Below are 22,640 nucleotides of genomic sequence, written 5' to 3'. Positions count from 1 at the left end.
AAAATATATCATCTTTATAGGTTATTAAGTGTAATTTTGGTTCTTCATTTGTCTCTCTCAATCTACCACTTTATCTATACATGTATGTATGTGTGTACCAAAAGGCATGTCAATCTTAAACCAAAAAAGTTTTTCCATGGACCTCCCAGGCTGCTCTATTTAAGTTTGCTTTCATAACTCCTAACCTTATTCCAGACCTCATAAATCATTTTCCTATACAATTTTTCTTTATGGCAATTAAATGGTGTAATTTACTGGTATCATGTTATAATGTCTCCTAGATATATCTATATTAAGGAGAGATATAACTGAATGAACTGTTTTTATGGTCATAGCTTTCTAGTAGAAGTATGAAAATTAAATCCCCCAACCCTTTCAGGAAACAGTGGGGGCAAGTTGCCAGTCTCTGATACACTTGGCCTGAAATGACAGCTGAACAAGTCAGAGTTGACTATCTATAGAGACATGTTGGCTACCCCAAACACTGCTTATTAAGTTCACCTGAAGGCTCATACTAGACCATCTAAGCAAGTGTGAAAATCCATTTTTACAATGACAAATTAGGTGGACGTTTGTAACTTTCCAATAATTCTTGAAATTAAGAAAGTGCATTCCTTTTAATAGGAGAAGCCTACAATAATTAACAAAAGAAAACCCCATAATTTGCTGAACAAAGTACACATTTTACTTGGAAAATAGGCCAAATTCACATTTAGAGACTTAATGGAAGCCCATGGAATCATAACTGGCCTTCCCATTAATCAATTACATAATATATGCTTTGTGTATGTATCTTTATGAGAGCATCACTGCAGAACAGCTTGAATCCCCAATGTGAAAGTAAATAAAGAATATTTCAGAACCCAATGAATCAATGAGAGGGAGTTAAAGATTTTTTCATCAAAGATGGAATAGAAACCAGTTTGATTAATCAATGATTAGTTTAGAGATACATCTTAATATTTATATATTGTTATTGTTCATCTATTCATGAACATTTATTGAGCTTGTAAGATATGCTGTATGTAGGCATGTCTCACCATCTCTCCTATGCAATATTGATCTAATCTGTCACTTAAACTACAGCTGATCCTTGAACAACAGAGTTTTGAAATGGATGGGTCACCTTAAGCACAAATTTTAAAAAGTAAATACAGTACTGTAAATGTACTTTGTCTTCTTTATGATTTTCTTGATAACATTTTATTTCCCTAGCTTACTTTATTGCAAAACTACAGTATAGAGTACAATATACAAAACATGTGTTAATTAACTGTTTTTATTATTGGTGAAGCTTCTGGTCAACAGTGGGCTATTAGTAATATTTTGGAAGAGTCAAAAATCATATGTGGATTTTCGAATGCAAGGGAGTCGGTGTCCCTAATCCTCATATTGTTCAAGAGCCAACTGTAATTCTAAAAGCCTCCTGATGTATCTCTCTGCTGCTGCAGAAACTGCACTCTATTCTTCACACAGGAGTCTGTCATTTAGTAAGCATGTAAGTGAGAAAAAGCCTTTTATTTTAAATCTCTGTCCTTCCTCAAGCTACTACCCCATTTCTTGCTTCTGTCTTAAATACATAAATATCTTCCTTTAATAAATGATGCATATTCACTCTCAGCAATATAATTCTCTCACATTCTCTCTTAAATCTACTTCAAACAGACTTTTGCGCCCTCCACTCCAGCCAAACTGCTTCCTTGACAATGTCACTAATGACATTTGCATTACATCTCCAATGGTCAGTACTGAGTCCTTATTTTATTTGACCTAATAATAATATTTGACACTTGATCATTCTCTCTACTTGAAAGAATTTATATGGCTTTCTGCACTCCATTTCTCCTTGTTTTTCTTCCTGTATCACTGACTGCTCTCCTCAATTTTCTCCATAGGTAGGTTCTTCTTCCTCTCATGGACCCCTAAATATTGCAATGTCCCTGGGCTTAGTCTTTTGTCCTTTTCTCTATTCTATCTACATTCATTTATTTGTGATCCTATCCAGTATTATAGTTGCGTATCTGATGACTCTCAAAATTTACATTTCCATTCCAGACTATGTCACACAGCCAACTGTGTACTCAACTTCTCCACAGGGGTGTCTAATTGGCAAATCGATCTTAAATTTTGAAACAACACTAAGCACATTAGCTTTCAATAAAAATTGAGACATTGTGAAAATAAAGAACATGTTAATCCTTCAAACTTTACAATGAATCTAAAATATCGGATCAATGTGTGACATCAAATAATTTTACTAAATATGTTTCTCAGTCATATTGAGCTCAGTGTGTCATTTCTTGTTTTAACACTGTTAGCAAGCAATAAGCAGCAGAAAACAACAGCGTGGTGAGTGGCATTGCTAGGTAGTATCTATGGTCCCAAATAAAAATTCCAATAATTTGGAATATGATGGGCAACAGGACACTTAGAAAGGATACTGTTTTGTGGCTAAAATTTATTGCCTCCTATTTACATAACAAAATATGTAGATAAGGGTTTAATTTTCTTTTTTAATTTAAGCAGAGACTTTTGTGCATGTAACAATTGTTACCAAGGAAACCTCTGATACCATCAGGATTCCTCAGGAAAGACTCGTGTATATTCTTTGTTCGGGTCCTTAACTTTTTCATACCTTTGATGACTTATCAGATGGAAATACTTCTATATATATATATATATTTTTTTTTTTTTACCAATTTTGCTTTCCAATCTTATTTCTATTTTTCTAGTGTTTTTTTTTACTCCTGCGAATATAGAATGTAACATTAGGCACACTTAACTAGTTTCCCTCAAGAAAGGAACCCAAAGGAGCCCAGTGGTGTAAAATTCAGCCAGTTAATAAATTGAAACTTAAGATTTCAATAATTTTTCCTGGATTCATTTAATTAATATTAGTATATGAAAATAATACAGCTTTTTGTATTTCATAAATGTAGTTTCTTAGCAGAGGTTTAGAGGGTTAATCCATTTTCCTTTCCATAGTTCTTGGTGACTTTTGCCTTTATATTTGGATAGCATTTATGCTGTAGAATAGTTGATATTAAGATAGCTAACTCCAACCAAATTGTATTTTTCTCCTAGAACTTTAAATTTACAATGGTTTCCTGATTTCTGGCATATAAGTATATTTAAAAGAGCTAAGTTTATTGTATTTTAATGACATTTATTATAATTGATATGACAGTATATTTTCTCTTAGATTATTCATATACTGATACTTCTTTGTATTATAACAATATAAACATAATTCAGATGTTTCAATTAAAAAAGCATAAAAGTGTAAAATACCTCCAAATACAATCCATATATTTCTTAGATGTTAGCAAATGATAAATTAAAATGCATAATTTTTGTTTTTATTTTTTTAAATAAGAGACAAAGAGTCTCTTGCACTTCCTGTCCTACCTGCACATGTCAGGTTATTTCGGGTTCTGGAGAGTAAGTATACGATTGCCATTAATTTATAGATAGCAATATGTTAATACAGACAGGGCAGATAAAGGTTTACCTGTGTAACCAGGAGCACAGAGGCAGTTGTATCCAACAATTCTGCTGACACAATCTTCTTCATCTAGGCAAGGTGAGATTTCACATTCACTCATATCCAATTCACACAAAGATCCAGAGTACACTGTTTCACAATTGCACATAAATCTAGAGAAAAGTCAGAAAATGAGAAGTCACATGTAATGACAAAAAAGCATTGCATTATATACATAACTCATATGTATATATTAAATTTTAGCCTTTTAATTTAAATAAATGGTAATATTTTCTCTTCATTTTTTTTCCTTGGAGAAATTATAATTGACCTTTATTGGTTCACAACCTTGAAAGTTCCCCAAGTGAAATTTGAAACTGGTCCCTGCAGATACAAGGCAAGGAAAATCAGAAGAAAGAGGCAATCCACTCCAAATTGGTCAGTGACAGGTTTAATAAGCAAAGGAACTTTCATTCCACGCTTGTCTTAGGCACCTACAAAACAAGTAGATTATCATACCTGCTCCCCAAATTTTAAAAGTTTATATAGAGGTATTAATGAGGTTGTCATGTATGTAATCCAGATAATCTCACTAATACATTAATCTCTCAAGACTTTGTTACTGAAGTTGTTCCTAATTGGGAATAGTGGACAGAACATACATTCCAAAGACAAGGGAGAGAATGAAGTGCCTCCTGACTGCCAAGACCCAGTTTGCAGATCAACATGAGGACATGTTATCTCAATGATTTCATTAACAACCTTTAGATATTTTTCCCTTGATGTTCTTTATGTGAGAATTGTTTTTTAATGAATGTATCTGGATAAATAATATCTTTGATAAATTCTATTGAGCTTAATTCTGTAATGTATATTTTATTATTATATAAATGTAAATATTTAATTATATCCTGTGTTAAAAATTCGAAGATTATTCTATCCGTGGATTAAATTATATTTTTGATATTGAAAACCTTCTGGGGCAGCCCCAGTGGCTCAGTGGTTTAGTGCCGCCTTCAGCCCAGGGTGTGATCCTGGAGACCCAGGATCAAGTCCCACATCGGGCTCCCTGCATGGAGCCTGCTTCTCCCTCTGCCTGTGTCTCTGCCTCTCTCTCTCTATGTCTCTCATGAATAAAAAAAAAAAAAAAAAATCTTTAAAAAATAAAAATAAAAATAAAATAAAATAAAAGAAAACCTTCTGGTTAAAAGATCGTTTTAGCAAAAACAATATCATTACTGCTTAATTATATTGACAGATGTTGGAGAAATTGGACATAATTCAATGGCTAGATGTCAGGTTCAAAGTATCATGCACTTAATAGAAGTGATTCCCAAGAGCCTTGCCACTGAGAAAGGTTTCCAGAAATTTCAACTGAACTTCCTTTCAATATCCAACTCTCCCCTCTTCATCTTAACATCAGCCTCTGATGAATCTGACTTACTGAGTTCAGGTATGTCCTCTGCACTTTAATTTAGAAATATTTCTTGCTCCTATGTGAATTTCTTTTTATTGATACAGATCCTGTCTCAAAGAGCCCTTGATTCTTTCCTTTATAGTGTAGGCTGTAGCAACAATCTATATAACCATGTGGCAGACTCACCCTGAATTTATTTTTGGTCTATTCCTGGATATTGTGCTGAACATATTTTATCTCAACATCTAGTCAGTCCATAGCTATTTGCCAGAAGATAGAAGACTAATTCTCCTGAGATGGAATTGTAACTAGCTTTAGTCATATATATGCAAAAAAAAAAAAAAATCTGTAAAACGACCACCAAATAACCTATGATAGTCCAATAAATAATGTTAAGAAAAGAAAGCAATAATTTAATCTTTTTTGTATTCATAGAAAAATATTAATGAAGGCATAAAACTAATTCCTATAGAAAAAATTAAATTGAGAGAAAATGGATTTAGAAAAACAAGTTCTATATAGTTTTTTTTCTTTCTCTTTTTGTAGAAATCTAAATAAAACTGCTTTACCAGATTTTCTTGTAATGCTTTTGAAATATTTTTATTCTGAGTTTTTGAGGAAAACTCTTTCTAATTAAATTCAGTTTCAACTATAATTGTAATTACAAAAACATAATCAATGGAAATCTAACATGCCCATGTTCCTCTTTTACTCATGCACCACATATTAACTGATTAAATGCCAGATGTCAGTCAAGTACCCAGATTAAATGTAATAAGGCTTCAGCTTATTTTTTAAAATTCTCTTGGAGAAGTTAGGGACTTTCACATGTAAACATTACAGTAAATATATGCCAATTGAGACAGGTGTGAAGTCCTACAACAGAGCTAAATGCTAGAGAAGGTGACAGGTAAGGCTTTGCTGGTTAGTCAAGAAAAAGTGGGGCTTTTGTATCAGTTGGACAGAAGGCTTCAAAATGCCATGTGACTAGGATATTGACCAAAATCCCTTTTTAGAGTGATCCAATTACTATGAATCTTGAATTTGTGTTCAAATAGCAAAACTTTTTTTCCATCTCCACTTTCTCTCTAGTATCTTGCAGTATAGTCCAAATAATGGAATGATTCTTTTAAATGCTTAAGATCAAGATATGTTTGTTAATGATACTCTCATTGATTGTTATTGTGTGTTTCCAGTGAATCAATAATGATTGTGAGGGATCAGAGAGTAGGTAGGAGTCAGATAGTGTTTTCAGTCGTAGCACTAAAAGGTGTGTCCAAGAAATAATTTTTTCATACTGATAGATTTGAAAATGATAGATTACTACAAAATATATCAGATAAGGGCTCTGCTCTCAATTTATACATCTGCTGCAGATACTTAGGGCAGCTTTATCATACTTCCAGAAATTATAAAATCTATTCTTTACTCTGGAAGTTTGAATATTAGAAATTATTTTGCTACATCTTTCCTCTCAATGATAAAATTATAATAATGGTCATTGATTTTTCTGTCTATTATAAACAGAAATTTATTCATTAAATTTATAACTTCTCTCTCTCACTGTGTCTCTTTCCTCTCTTTATCTCTTTTTGAAAACAAGGGAATATCCATATCCCTTGCCTTTTGCCACCCAGATTATGTTTTCTGTAATTATGAAAAAGTTCCTGAGTGGTTTCATGATCAAATCAGTACTTAGAATCTGGAGAATTCAACCAACTTAAAATAGGAGATATTCTCCATGGATGATTCTTAACTAAATCTGTCATCCCTTATAGTCTTTGCCAAATAGTGCTTTTCTAACTCCTCATTTGCTCCACATTTACTAGATGAGATTTAGCTATTAAGATGGGCCTTTCTGGGGTGCCTGGGTGGCTCAGTTGGTTAAGCATCTGCCTTCTGCTTGGGTCATGATCCCAGGGTCCTGAGATTGAACCCCACGTTGGGCTCCTTGCTCAGCCAGGAGCCTGCTTCTCTTCCTCTGCTGCTCCCCCTCCTTGTGCTCTCTCTCTCTCTGTCAAATAAATAAATTATCTTCAATTTGACAAATAATCTGTCAAATAAATAATCTTTAATTAAAAAAAAAAGACTGACTTTTCCTTTCAACTAGTTAATTCAATTTTATTTGCATCTAAATGGATTTATGACTTTTTATTTTATTCAGTGGGTCAAATATATAACTATTTTTATTTATTTCAAGCTCAATTTGTCTCTTGAAGCTTTCTCCTATATCCTTTTGATATCTCCCTCATTCTTTGAATGTTCTCTTATTTTATAGCATTAAATGTTCCAGGTTTCTCATATACATTTCCTTTTCTAGATCTGGATTCAGCCATTTCTCCTTGGAGCTCTGACTCCTTTAAATGTAGAACGTTATTTAGAAACCAAGATAATTTCTATGTGTATGTGTATTTATATATATGCATACATATAGTCGTATGTATATAACTGTGTTTCTGTATATACATTTGGTACATATATGTCCATATTTATATATAGTTTTGTGTATGTATGTATACATGTGTATTATAAACACATACATATAAAATATGAGTTCATACTAACATCTCAATTCTAGTTTAACATAACAGGGTTCATTTTAGTCTAGTTGATTTCTATATTTGCAGTTCTTTTTGTAACAATGAGAAGCCTTGTTTTCATTATTTTAAACATATTATTTACTCGTTCCATCAGTTACATGAAATTTTTCGTATACTTTGTCTTCTTGTGGTGAGAGTAGGAGCTTTTCTTTTACTTTTATTTTTTTTTTGTTTGTACAGTCATCTTGAGGATGTATGAAAAGATTCAGATTTTCTCAACTACCCAGAATTCTCATTTGCTCATTTTCCAATTCTAGTTACCTCATGAGTTTTAGTTTCTTGGATCCTTTTATAATTTTACTAAACATTATATTCATTTATTATATAATATTAGGGCAAATTTCCATGAAAATCAAATCTTTATTCCAGAACAGAGCATCTACCTTGAATCTCTGTGTCCAGTCTTTCCCAGAAGACTTAAAATATACATGTACTCTCTCCTTTCCTCCTCCCACCTCCTTTTCTCTCTTTCCTGCCCATGTCCACACACCTCCTCTCCTTCTCAAATAAGAGAGGCAGGCAAGTGCAGCACATTCTCAACCTGTTCTCTCTGCACCTACCCTGGCCCTTCAAACCATTAAAACAATCAAAGCACATGAGGCATGTCTGAAAGGAATTTCACCAGATTCCTCCTCCTACTGGCCTCCAACTAAAATATACAACCCCTTCAGCTTTGGTGTATTTTTCCTTCCATTATTAGCTGCTAAGGGCCCTGTCTCTACATTATGCAGAGGAAATCTACCTAAGCTATAGAGAAAAAGTAAAAGTGAACCTTGATTTTTATTAATGTCTTCAGTGACCTAGTTAATCTTATAACAATATTGAATTGTGTAAGTCTCTAAAACATTACCTTCTTTTGATGAAACTCTGTTCTAATAACTTTTAAAACACAAAGATGCATATATTAAAATATCTTGTCTTTTTTTTTAAAGATTTATTTATTTATTTATTTATTTATTTATTTATTTATTTATTCAGAGAGAGAGAGAGAGACAGAGACACAGGCAGAGGGAGAAGCAGGCTCCATGCAAGAAGCCCGACGTGGGACTTGATCCTGGGTCTCCAGGATCACACCCCAGGCTGCAGGCGGCACTAAACCACTGCACCACTGGGGCTGCCCTAAAAATATCTTGTCTTGAAGCAAGAATTAAGACCATGAAATTTATAATATATTTTTGATAAAATGGAAATTTCTAAATTAAATTCAAGGCTTTATTTCAAAACTTTTAGTGGAATTAAATTTAAATAGGTTGTCAAATTTTTGAACACTTTTTCTTCAAATTTCCTTTAATTCGATAGTGACCTAAAATTTTCCAGATAGGTTTTCAAGATACTTTTCCAAAACTACAATGCATTTTAACAGGTGACTTCTAAATAAAGTTCAGTACATTGAAAAAAAGTAGTGGTAAACACCAGTAACTTTATTTTACATAAACTGGCATTGCCCTAATGAAAGGATTTGGAAATATGCAAGATAATCACAGAGGCATGTAGCTCTAAAATGAGCCCCTGCTTTACATTATTCTTAACATTATTCTTTTATCTTGTTTTATCTTATTTCAGATGAGAAAGAAGTTAATAAGTAGAGAATTTGTGTTTATGCTTCTAGAAAGCTGTTATTTTAAAATATACCTATATTGATGAAATCATATGACACACTCTGATATATAAATAGTTAATGAGTTTTAATTTAATTTTTGAGGGTTTTAATTTTAAAATTGCTTATAATATTAAGATTTCATATATATTTCTTCCAAAAGGTCATTTTATAAAAACCTAGAATCCAAAATTCTAAACTAAAACTTCAGACAGTTGCTGGAGAAACTTGATGATTAGAACATGTTAGCCTATATTATAGCTATTCAACTTTTGAGATAATTTATAATACATTTTAATTCAATTTCTACATCTTTCTTGTAATTCTATACTGCATTCCTGAACCATAGTTCTTGATAATAATGATATTTCTTAATCAATAAATGACTAATAATAATAAATATTAAATTTCTTAATCAATAAATCTATTTTCATTTGTAATGTGGATAAGGATTCACACACTAAGATTTTTTTTTCACACTAAAATTTTTGAAGAAGTTAAAGTTAAATAAATCCTGTGGATAATATTTAAAAATTTTAAGCAGTTATAAGATACATAAAACTCACTATCTATTCTATTATATTTTTTAATGGATAAAACCACACTTAAGTATACAAACATAGATAATGAAAAGTAAACAATATTTGTAAAATCTGCACATGGAAAAACTACCAAATTTAATATTAATCTAAGAGAATATTTAACACACTATGATATGTGTAGTTTATTTATTTTTTTGTTTTAACTTAGCATCTTTAAGATGGTGTACTTTAAGGTGCTGTATATTCTCTGTATCTCAAGCCAAAGGATGAAGGAAAAGTTAACTAGCATTTTCCTACATTTGCTCTACAGAGTGATTATCTTTCTTTCTTTTTTTTTTTTTTTTTTTTTTTTTTTTTTTTTTTTTTTATGATAGTCACAGAGAGAGAGAGAGAGAGAGGCAGAGACATAGGCAGAGGAAGAAGCAGGCTCCATGCACCGGGAGCCCGACGTGGGATTCGATCCCGGGTCTCCAGGATCGCGCTTTGGGCCAAAGGCTGGCGCCAAACCACTACGCCACCCAGGGATCCCAGTGATTATCTTTCAAATAGTCTTTATTATGTCATTATTATACTTTTACTAAACATGGATGTGGAAACAACAGGGTTATGGGAAAGTGTCCAGTAGAATGTAAACCATTTGGATTAGTAACTGTTTTTTAGGCAATTTATAGAAGATGTACGGATTTTTGTCTCTTAATTAAATGTACATTAACCAGTCATTTCCAACTTTGAAATGCTAAAGAACTGCTAAACTCATGAACATCACACACCAATTGGTCACAATATTCTTGTTGATAATGATTTGTGTGTGATAATTACATCAGCCAACTGGAAATTTTTCTTCTTCTATATTCTCTGAATGAACCAGACACTGCTATTGTAATTGTTCTGATGAATGCTTTCTCAACTGTAAATTTTTCATAGTTCAATATTATTATCAGTGATCTAAGTAAACTGATGACTGAGGCTTAAAAAGACATTAGTTCTAAAAGATAACATATGTTCCAAATGTCAGAAAATGTCGATTGTAGTGTCCAGTGTTGCAATAGTTTGTAGTTGAACTGGGGCTGTCATCAAAATGCTGTCATATCTCAAGGAATTCATCTTTAAAGAATGTTCATTAGGATTAAGTATTAATTGTTGCAGTTTTCAGTTTCAATAACCAAAGGAGAGAATAGAACAGATTAAAAAATATAGATGTGATAATAAAGTACATTATATATTTTTACTATTTTTCTTTTGTGTCCATAGTTTAATTAGTGCTAAACATACAGCAGTTGGTTTTAAATGACTTGTTAGATTATCTCAAATATTTTTAATGGTAAGTTAATATCAATATGCTAAAAGCACACTAAAAAAGGTACTTTATATCCAAAAACATATTCTTGGAAAACAGATGGGATATGAAAATGTGATTACTTATTTTTCAAGTGTTGATGATTTTGTTTGCCTTTGCAAGGTTTTAATGCATTGAAAATGGCTTTTCTTATAACAACTTAAAGTAATTTTCTGAGAATAGAATAATCAACACCCATATACCCATCATCCATATTTAACACATCTCAATGTTTTTCCATGTTGCTGAATAGTTTTAAGGAAAATGTATAAAACCTGTCTTTGAAAACCCTTTGTATACATAGAGATTCACTTTTCATTCCTTTCCACTGGGAGGAAATCACTATTCTTAGATTAATGTGCATTCTTCAAAACACCTTTTAAAATTTCATTAAATATTATATTAATATATCCAAAATAAAATAACTATGTACAAATCTATTAATATATGTACATAATTCATATAAGGAAAACTACAAAACTCTCATGAATGAAATCAAAGAAAAATTAAATGGAGAGATACTACATGTTCATGGATAGGAACACTATATTGTCAAAAGAAAAAAAAAGGAACGCTATATTGTCCAGATGTCAGTTCTTCCCCACTTGATCTCTAGGTTCAATGAAATCCCATCAAAATCCTAGCAAGTTATTTTGTGGATATTAATGAAACAATTCTAAAGATTATACAGAGATGCAAAAGACTCAGAATTCAATATTGGAAAACAAAGTTAAAGGGCTGACATTGCCTGACTTTAAGACTTATTAAAAACCGACAGTAATCAAAACAGTGTGGTATTATCAAAAGAATAAAGAAATAGATCAATGAAACAGAATAGGGAGCTCAGAAATATACCCACATAAATACTGTCAACTGATATTTGACGAAGGGTCAAAAGCAATTCAATGGAGAAATGGTGGTTTTTTTCAATATGTGGTGTTGGAACAACTGGATATCCACATTGAAAAATTAAAAAAAAAAAATCTAGACACACATCTTAAAATCCTTGTATAAATTAACTCAAAATGGAAAAAATGCTCGATGAAAAATGCAAAATTATAAGAATTCTTCAAAGAAAGGAGGAAGTCTTGTTGATTTTGGGTCTGGTTGTCTTTTTAGATATGACATCAGGGTATGATCCATGAAAGAAAGAATTGATAAGATAGGCTTAATTCACATTAAAATTTCTGTTCTGTCAAAGATGATGTCAGGAAAATGACAAGAAAAGCCAGACAGGAAGAAGATATTTGCAAAAGACATATAAAACAAATAATTATTATCCAAAATATACAAATATTTAAAATTCAACAAGAAAATAAGCAATCCAATTAAAAAAAATAGGCTCATGCTCTTAAAAGCTCACCAAAGAAGCTCTACTGATGTCAAATAAGCATATAAAGAGATGTTCCACATCATATGTCACAAGGGAAATGCAAATCAAAACAATAAGATATCACTACACACTTTTTAGAATAGCCAAAATCCAGAATAGCGACAATACCAAGTACTCATAAGAATACCAAGTGAAGCAAAAGGAGCTCTTGTTCACTGGTGGTGGGAATGCAAAATTGTATAGCCAATTTGGGAAATGGTTTGTCAGTTTCTTACATAATATTTTACTAAATAGTATTTTATATGTATATATGTTATTCTGATAGTTTCTTTTCAGTTCAATTATATATTTCAATAAACACTCAAGTGATATATAATCCTATCATTTTATTTACAGTACATAATAGTTTTCTGTTTATTAGTATATCACATTTTTATTTATTTAGATTGTTTCTAAATGTTCACCATTGTAAACATGCCACAAACGTATCCATATCTCCTTTTACATTCAAGATTTTCTCTAGGTATACACATGAGGTTTATAGCAATTTCCTAAAGATAGTTCTTCATCCTCTTATGAGCAGTAGATAAAATTCACTTTAGGAGGACATAAAATATCTCATTTTATTTCAGGTTTCCTAATTATGTGTTTACTAATCATTTATTTTTCTTCCTCTTAAATTGCTTCTTCCTGTTCTTTGCTATGTTTTGTTATGTACTCTTAAGTTTAAACTGATTTGAGCCAATACTTAGTTCATTTTTCTGTGGGCTTCTATTCAATTATCACCAACAGTTTATTGCCTCAAACATCAGCCAGAGGAAGCTTGTGAGGCTCTGTCCAAATACAGATTTAAAAAAGAAAAGGCTGCTATGTTGATGGTATTTTTAAAATGGACTTTATTTTTCTAGATTAATGTTCACAGCAAAATTAAGAAGAAAGTGCCGAGTTCCCATATAGTGCCACTTTATATTCAAACCATCACCCACTATCAGTATTTCCCACCAGTGGTACCTTGTATTATGACTGATGAACCTACACTGACATATCATTATCATTTAAAGTCCATAGTTAATATTAGCATACACTCTTGGTTGTACATTCTATGCATTTTGACAAATGTATAATGGCATGTGTCCATCATTATAATATCATACATAATAGCTTTATTGCCCTAAATATCCGTTGAGATCCACCTATTTATCCCTCCTTACTCTCTAATTCCTGGAACTACAATCTCTTTATTATTCCCAATGTTTTGCCCTTTTCAGATTGTTATATAGTTGGAATCATACTCTATGTATGCTTTTATAGATTGGCTTCTTTCATTTAGTAATATGTATTTAAGATTCCTCCACAAGTCTTCATGGCCTGATAGCTCGCTTTCTTTTTAGTGCTGCATGATATTCCATTGTCTGCACATACCACAACTTATTTACCCTTTCACTTACTGATAGCCATCTTGGTTGCTTCCAAGTGCTGGCAATTATGAATAACGCTGCTATGAACATCTGAGTGTTCTTTTTTTTTTTAAGATTTTATTTATTTATTCATGAGAGACACAGAGAAAGAGAGAGGTAGAGACACAGGCAGAGGGAGGAGCAGGCTCCATGCAGGGAGCCCAACGCAGGACTCGTTCCCAGGTCTCCAGGATCACACGAGTGGACCTAAGTTTTAACTCATTTGGGTAAAAACCAAGTAGTGTGATTTTTGGATCATATTGTAAGTTTTGCAAAAATCTGCCAAACTCCCTTTCAGAGCAGCTGCCATTTCTTTTTTATCCAGAAAGAAATTGCTGTGGGATTCTAAATATTTCCTGTTTATTATACAATCATCGTCAAAGGATATCTCTGAATAGTTACCTCCATTTCCTTTCTTACATTTCCAGTTTCTGGGAAGGGCCTCTGGATAAAGCTGATGGCACCAGGTGTTTCAACACTAATCAAGTAGTCAAAAGTCACATCCAGAAACCCCCAACATTTATTTCTTATCAGGAAGAGGCTAGTTCAGTCATGGCTCAGTCAGTATACTGTATTGGCAGCAGTTTTTCCTATATGTGAGCCAAGCTTGAGGATTAATATTTATAAAAATTCTTCAGCATGTTGATTGCCAGATTGTTCACCATTAGTATTTGGTTATTTTGCGTAAAGCTTTTTAGGATATTCTCGGTTTGATAAACACTTTGATGTCATCAGCTAGATTGACCAGTCAACATCAACTTTATAATCAAATCAGTTCTCTGTAGATGAACTCATAGTTCTTGTGTTCATGAATCTACCATGAGGGTTCTCTTTTAAGTAGAGGGGATTTTGGCTGACTTCCTCCTCTAACTCTTTGAGATCTCAAACTGGAACTTGGAAAACTGGTCTTTAGAAACCATATAATTAACTGATGTGAAATACCTTCATTTAGATTTGTAAGATCATTTTGATTTTACTATTCATTTCATTCAAGTCTCTGACTTTGAGCTGTCTCCTAAGTCCCATGCAGGGAAAATTAGGAACACCAGTTAATGCCCCATGCTTCTCTGCATGTTTTCTGTGAGCTTAATTTCTAGTTACTAATCCTATTTTCTATTTGGTTGATAGCATTTTTTTAATCTTAAATTTTTACCACTCTTCTTCTGAACCACAGCTTCATCATGGGAAGAGTGTTTGCCCCACACTTTCAAGCATGGCTACAATTATTATTATTATTATTATTATTATTATTATTATTATTATTTTGCACAAGGATCTATAGGTAAGGATGGAGGGCACTATTTCAGAGCCTAGGGCTTAAGAGAGTTTGCATGGTTTTTGCTTGTGCTCTTGAACTTCTGCAACTCTGTGAGAACATGCTAGTCCAAGAAAAATGAGAAATACTTGGAGTACAGCCATTTCAGCTGACTTAACAGGCTCTGAAGCATTTCTTCCACAGCTATGTCCTAGAGAAACTTAGATGAACCCAGCCTATATTATAGCCAAATACCAGTAAGCCATGGATGTGAAAATATTAATAAATAATAACTACTTTTAAACACTGAATTTTCAGTTTCTGCTAAACAACAATCACAAACCAGTATAGCTTGTATAGTAACTTTGAAGGAGTTCATACCCCTCTGTAAACAAAGGATAGATATGGCAAAGGAATTTAAATCTCTGAATTCACTTTAATCTTCATAAACTTCTGTTTCTTATAGAATCTGTGCTTCTTTGCACACAAGCCTTCTTCTAAATGCTGCTGAAGGAGTTGACTTATAAAATGTTGCCAGTTTTCCCTGGCCCATTCCCCAACATTTCTCATTGGTTCTAACTCATAAAAAGGGTTAGATTCCAACTTTGCTGATGGGAACACTTAACTGGAAACAGCTAGCCTATACCCTAGAATAATCCCACCAAATCTGTATTGTCACAAAGTTGGAGAGCATGTGTGGGACTGACTCTAAGGTAGATATAAAACTTAAATGAGTTAAACTTAAATGAGTTAAATGAGGATGGGGAGAGAAGATTCAATGTGCTAATATTAGCATCCAAGTATGGTGCTAGATAAATTGGCAAATCCAAAACAGGACTTAATTCCAGCTTAGATTGGTGAAGCAGAAGTGCCAGAGAATTATTGGTATATATTAGAAGGAACAGTTCATAGGCTTATTGTTATGGAAATGTTTAAATGGATCTATCATGTGTAAGTTGTTCAGTTACCCATTAATTTCTATCCCAAGAGAATACAGAGAGCATCCCTACCTCCTAGGAAGAAACTCCATTCACCCAGGAGGACATTCCATTCACTAAGATCAAGAACCGGGTTCGTGAGGGTGCCACTAAGTGTCTTGATGAACTCTGTGGTGTTGTTCTTTACAGGCTGGTGATAATGCGAGATGCTACAGCTGAGTTCTCCGATATAAATTAGAATAATGAGATCCAAGGATGGATAAAAACTATTGGATATGCTTTACTATCAGATTAAAAAAAATGAGCAAATAGCCCCATAAATCAGAGAAACAGATGGTGATTGGTGGACTCAGACATCTTGATAGTGGCTAGTCAGTGATGAGTTTCTAGAAATAAAATACATGGACAATCTGGTATAGTGCTATTCACATATATAGAATTAATTACGTAGGTCTGCAGAACAGAAACACAATTCAGTCTGCCTTTGTAGGGATTCCTACCCTCTTACACAATTTCAGACCTATGCTATGTCATGGACTAAGTGCCTCAACTGAAGGGTTGTAGCTCCTTTTGAAGAAAAATCTTGACATTTAGTCACAGGTGTTCCAGAGGGTTCTGAGGCCATATACCAGTATGATTGTTCACCGATGAAAGATAAGAGTTTTTAGAAAATAACTCTGAACTTATGCTTCCCTTTGAAATACCACTGTTCCACCATTAGGAGTACATAATTATTTAGGTCTAGTAGATGGATCATAAATCCATCTTTTGTTGTTTTGTTTGGTTTTGCTTTATTTTCCTCCACAGTCCTTAAATATGTGGTGTAGTCAATATACTTAGTAGTAGAATCTCCACATGGGAATAAGAGCCATTATGCAGGAAAGCCCAACTGAAAGATCTTGAAATTCCCCTTTAGACTTATCAAGATTTTAAACTGAAAGCAATTCTGTTTCCCTATGGGACTTGTGATTATTCTCCTCTTCAAAGGCTTTTGAGTTAGAAGAGTGACGATTCAAAGCATGTCTTCATTAACTTCACTAGATGGGACAGTGTAAAAGCCAGATGACCACAGAAAATAATAAAAATAATAGGAGATTATCAGAAAACTAAGCAGGTTGTGATATAAATTTTAAGAGGAATTCTAAATGTTAGATCTCTACTAAGATAAACAAATATAGCCCTTGGTGCCTGAATAGCAATGGTGACCTGGCAAATGAGTATTTTTTTATCCTAATCAATCTGTATCCTATCCAGTTGAATCTGTCCAACCATTTGGCTTTTTTTTTTTTTGAAAGATATTTTTAAAGACCTACATAAAGCCATATCAATTCTCTTCAAATTGGTCTACAAATTCAATATTCAATGAAATCCTAATGAAAATTCTACCTGGTCTTTGTTTGTTTAGGTATAGGGATTTACACAGTACATGTTGATTGTAACAGAAAAAAAAAAAAACTGTCAAAAACAACTAAAGCTTCCTGAAGAAGATAAGAAATGAGATTTCTTGCCTTACCAGTATTGAGATATTTCAAAGGTAAGTAATTAAGATTTATGATGCTGGCATATGGGTGGCTAATTGAATTAAGGAAACAGACTAGGGGCAAAGAAATAGACATATTTGTATATGGGGACTTGATCTGCAACCAGGAAGGCATTGCAGATCAGGCCAAGCAGTAAAGTGACAGAAGAACTTATTCAGTACATATAGTAGGCACAATTGGTTAATTAAATGGAAAAATGAACTTAAAATTCCTACCTTATGACATACGCACAGATGTACAATTTCCAGATAAATTGATTTGAGTATGAAGGATGAAATGTTAAATATTACCAAATGAAATATAAGCAAATATTTTTTGTCCCAGAATAAACTTTTTAAAAAATATTGAACCACTTGAATCCCTGCAATAAATCCTACTTGATTGCACTGAATGATTCTTTTTAATTTATTATTGGATTGAGTTGCTGTTGAGGATTTTTGTATCTATGTTCATCAGAGATACTGATCTGCAGTTTTCTTTTTTTATGTTATATTTATCTGGTTTTGTTTTCGGGGTAATGCTGGCCTCATAGAATGCATTTGGAAGTTTTCCTTCCTCTTCTAGTTTTTGAAATAGTTTGATAAGAATAGCTATTAGCTCTTCTTTAAATAAACATTTTTAAACAAGACAAAAAAGGCAAGCCATAAGTCAATTGATTAATTTGTTTATATTAAAATTAAAGTTTAGCACTCAAAACTTATCATAGAGAAGGTGAAATGTCAAGCCACAATCAATAGAAGTGCAAATAATGAAATTTTCATTTTCAGTACGTACAATTAATGAAAGCAATAACAATAAAAATATGTAACAAGTCTTGCAAACCAAGAAGAAGAAAACATGAATGAGAAGACGCCATAAATAGGCATTTCTAGAAAGGAAAAACCAAATATCTTAGAATGGATGAAGAAATGCTTAAACTCAACTTATGGGAATACAGAAAAAAATATAGATATATAATTTTACACACAGCAGATAAGCCTAAATGGAATATCTAAGAATGCAAATAGGGACACTTATTCACTTTCATTAGTTGATTATGTGTTTCGGCAGCACACATACTAAAATTGGAACAAAACAGAGAAGATTAGCTGACCCCAACTCAAGGATAATATGCAAATTCATGAAGCATTCCATATATTTTGACTGCTACCTCTGAAACCAATAATACATTGTATGTTAATTAATTGAATTTAAGTTAAAAAATAAAACAACACTGTCTAATACAAAATAAGTAAAATATTTAGAATTTTAAAAAGGGTGTGAATTTTCCTTTTTCAAACTGAAATGGAAAAAAAATGATGTAATACATGTGAAAACATCTATCCGATTGTCCAACTATTGCATTTCTAGGCATGAAATCTAATGTAACACTAGTACTTATATATTTGGGGAAATATTTGAAAACCTTAATAATATTATTATTTCTAAGAAAGGAGAATCAAATAACCCAGAGATCTATTATCAGGAGAATAATAAATAAATGTTGACACATATTTAAATTGAATATTGTACTATAGTTAAAAATGAGCAATAGATACATGCATTAACACAGAAATGTCATGTTCAACATAATGAATTATTTCTGTAGACTATACATACTATTATTTCAGTTATATTAAATGCCAACTAAGTGTTTTGTTGGGTAGGCATACACATAGTTAATACTATATATTAAAGGCAAGGGGATGGGTCAAATAGGTGATAGGGATGAAGGAGTCCACTTGTTGTGATGAGCACCAGGTATTGTATGGAAGTGTTGAATCACTGTATTGTATACCTGAAACTAATATTACACTGTGCTAACTGAAATTTAAATAAAAACTTAAAATAAAAGCTTAGTTCAACAACAAAAAAAATCAGGATATTCAATACAGTTGGAAGGAAAAGTAGAAGAGTATTTGGGGATAAGCACAAGGATATTGGAAATGTTCTGCTTAAGTTGAATGATGGGTACATATATGCTCATTTAAAATTTAAATATCATATATAAAATAACTGATTCAGTAAAATGTAGCCTCTAACCTGCTTGTCAGACCCACACAGGTTCCATTATTTTTGCAAGGTCCAGAAGAACAGTCATTTGTTTCAAGTTCACATAGAGGTCCAGAAAACCCAGGTCTGCAAATGCATCTTTAAAACAACAAAATTTAATGACTCCATTAATATAAACTATATATAAAGTTAAAGCTTTGAATTATTATAGCATGGCAGATTGCTAATAATAAGAAATGTTCAATTTATCAATTGAAATTATAAACATGTATGTATTTCGATACATCTAGATGCATAAATTTGTATCTAGATAGTTTTTGGTTTTCTCTACCTGAAATTGTTGAACCCATCTTCACAGTCACCATCATTCTGACAAGGAAGAGAGAAGCACTCATTCACATTAATTTCACAATGTTCACCTTGAAATCCTGTGAGAGATGAGATAGACATAGATGAGCAATCCTGACTTTAGAGTGTGAAAATCAGTCAGTGATAAAGTCTGGAGAATATGCTCTTAGTGGGAACTTAGAAAAAAAAAAAAGAAAGAAAGAAAGAAAGAATGAAAACTCCTCATCTCTGGCTTTTCATACAGCTCTATTTCACATAATATATAAATGAAGTTATGCTAGTTTCTAATTAATGAGTTCAAATGAAAGAATCAAGGGAGGAATACTTTACTAAACCCTTTGGGAAAGTAGGTTGTTGCAAATGTTGCTGTTGTTTTAAGGTATTTAAATGTTTGAACAAGAAGAACTGAAACAATCTGGAAAGCAAATGAATTAATGTGACGGCCAATCTTAAAGTAAAATTGAGCTTCAGCGATCAAATTTATTCAAGGCAGTTAGCAGATGAGGCAAATTATTTAATTACTTTCCATATCCAAGTGATTCAAAGAAAACAAATTATTTTGATTAATAGCTACATAATCAGTCATCCATTTAAACACATGCCAGTTATATTTTTTTAAAAAAAACAAGGAACATGAAAAAAATTACACAGACTTATGAGACAGTTGTAATTATTTCAACACATTTGTGTTAGAATATCAGCATATCATTTTTAAAAATACATTAAATATTTTAATATTTATGATGACAATTTAAACAATGATTTCCATGATATTAACAAGATAAAATTAAATATATTCTTATATTCACTTTTTCTAGCTAATACTTTTTTCAATACTAGTTAGAAAATGTGTGAAACAAGAGGATTTTCCTTTCTCTAACTTTGCAGTGCTTTAAGTACCAAATAATTGCAGTGATATTACAAATGACAATATCTACTCAGATGTTTTAGTTTGAAGAACAGAAGGCAATTCAAGCTGTTGTTCTACAAAACCTGTATTTATTATTGGCATACACATAGACTGGGATATGAGAGAAAGGGTGATCTAGCAACACATGAATGGCCATCTTCCTTCCACAGTACCATTTCATAAATTCTCTCTTCTTTCTATTCCAAATATCTCTTCATGTTGAAAATTACAAAACATTTGTAATATTGGCATGCAGATGATAAAGCACAGCTTCCTTAATCTCTATTTCCAAATCATGATCTTTTAGCTTTGGCATCTACTGCTGATTGGAAAATCCTCTGTACTTCTTCACTTACAGTCCCATGAAATAACATGGGATTGTCCTATTGTATCCACTCACATCATACTACAAGCCATTGACACTCTCTGTGGTGTCTATCACCAAGTCAAGTCGCAAATCTTCTATTTGGAGTTTGGAAAGTTGGTATTACCTCATATAAAATCTGGCTGCTTCTTGTTAGTAGGACATAAATGGAAACCTAAAAATTACATAACTCTAAAGAAGGCAAGAGTAAAAAAGAACACAGAGATATAAGTACTATAGAAAGTAGAAAAAGATTGGCAAGATGATCCATTTAAAGTCACCTACATCAATAGTTACATCAAATGTGGTTAAAAAAAAAAAAATGCTTCAGTAAAAGGCAAAGTCAGCCAGCCCAGTAAAACAACAGAACCAACTACATGGTTTCCGAAGGAAACTCACTTTAAATATAGAGTTGATAATGAGTTAAAAGTAGAAAGATGGAATAAAGATGCACATGAAACACTTAAAGAAATCCACAGCACCTATGTGTCTAACAGATTAGATAGTCTTTAGGTCAAGCATCATTACTATTTTTTTCTTACTCAATTATCAAAGCCTTCAAGTTAAACTCTGAAGTTGAGTACTTGTAATTTTATTCATGCAACTCAGTGTTGTATTCTCAGCATTAAAAACAAAATTAAAAAGAATTATTTTCAAATTAATATGGCTCTCTTAACTTTAGCTAAGCAAATTATAATTCCAACACATTCACCATTCATCAATCGCTATCATATTTAAATTATAAATTTAATAGTGCAGTTATAAATAATAAACTTTTTCTTGAAAATTTCTAGTTTGTTTTCTGTTTTTTTTTTTTTTCAAGTTAAAGATTTAGAAAGTTGGATGCATTACACTATTCCTACTTTTAGCATGACTAGCTCTCCCTGGGAAGCAGGGAATTTTGACACTAAGATGTTTCTTAGAAATGTTCTTTTGAGGCACTGGTTCTCAGGGGCATTGACTAGCTAGTGAAGTAGTACCAGTATGCCCCCCTGAGTTCAGCTGGGCTGATAAGTCAGAAGAACATTCAGAACCTGCAAACTTGAGAAGCTCACAGAATAATGTTGTTTTCTGTGATTTTGCCTTATTCATTTAGTTTGACATTTCTGGGATGGAGCTTTGTTACCAACCAGGAACAAATGTCAATGGGCTGAGGAAATTAGATTGCTAAAATGCAGTAGACACTGGGAGAAAAAAATAAAGTACACATGGATTGCATTTAAAAGAAACTAAAGTTTTGCCGAGAAAGCTTGTGTTTGGGGATTTAAAGGAGAAAAAATGTATATATACTTAGTCCCAAACTACATATTCCATAGTCCTAGGTGTTAGAAACCTTTGTTTGTTTGAAAGGTATTTGTTTTGAATACATGCAGTGATAGCTCTGTCTGTCAAAACTTTAAGTATAGTGAATTCATTCTATCCTACTCCCCTGTTATTTATCCCTATCCAGAATTCACCTGACTCTATTAACTGCAATAGAGTTCTTTAAACACAAATAATAGGACATTCTCAAATCAATGTCCTCT

General features: G+C 32.3%; 1 protein-coding gene and 1 non-coding gene across 2 annotated transcripts in view; one reads left to right on the top strand and one right to left on the bottom strand.

Annotated features, from left to right (window-relative positions):
* The window catches only part of EYS (eyes shut homolog), a 1,534,343-nt gene that overhangs the window by 993,454 nt on the left and 518,249 nt on the right, over positions 1-22,640 (bottom strand). Inside the window, exons 14-16 of the mRNA XM_041742712.1 lie at positions 19,824-19,920; positions 19,523-19,630; positions 3,512-3,657 (exon numbers count right to left, since the gene is read on the bottom strand). Of these exons, the coding sequence (XP_041598646.1) occupies positions 3,512-3,657; positions 19,523-19,630; positions 19,824-19,920 (351 nt within the window). The remainder of the gene's footprint in view (positions 1-3,511; positions 3,658-19,522; positions 19,631-19,823; positions 19,921-22,640) is intronic.
* On the top strand, positions 18,539-18,640 carry LOC121474916. Its single transcript, XR_005983581.1, has one exon. It is a non-coding gene; the product is annotated as a U6 spliceosomal RNA (small nuclear RNA).

Source organism: Vulpes lagopus, chromosome 1 (genome assembly GCF_018345385.1).
Source record: "Vulpes lagopus strain Blue_001 chromosome 1, ASM1834538v1, whole genome shotgun sequence".
NCBI lineage: Eukaryota > Metazoa > Chordata > Mammalia > Carnivora > Canidae > Vulpes > Vulpes lagopus.
Note: the sequence above shows the minus strand (reverse complement) of the source record. Positions and strands in the feature narration are given on the sequence as shown.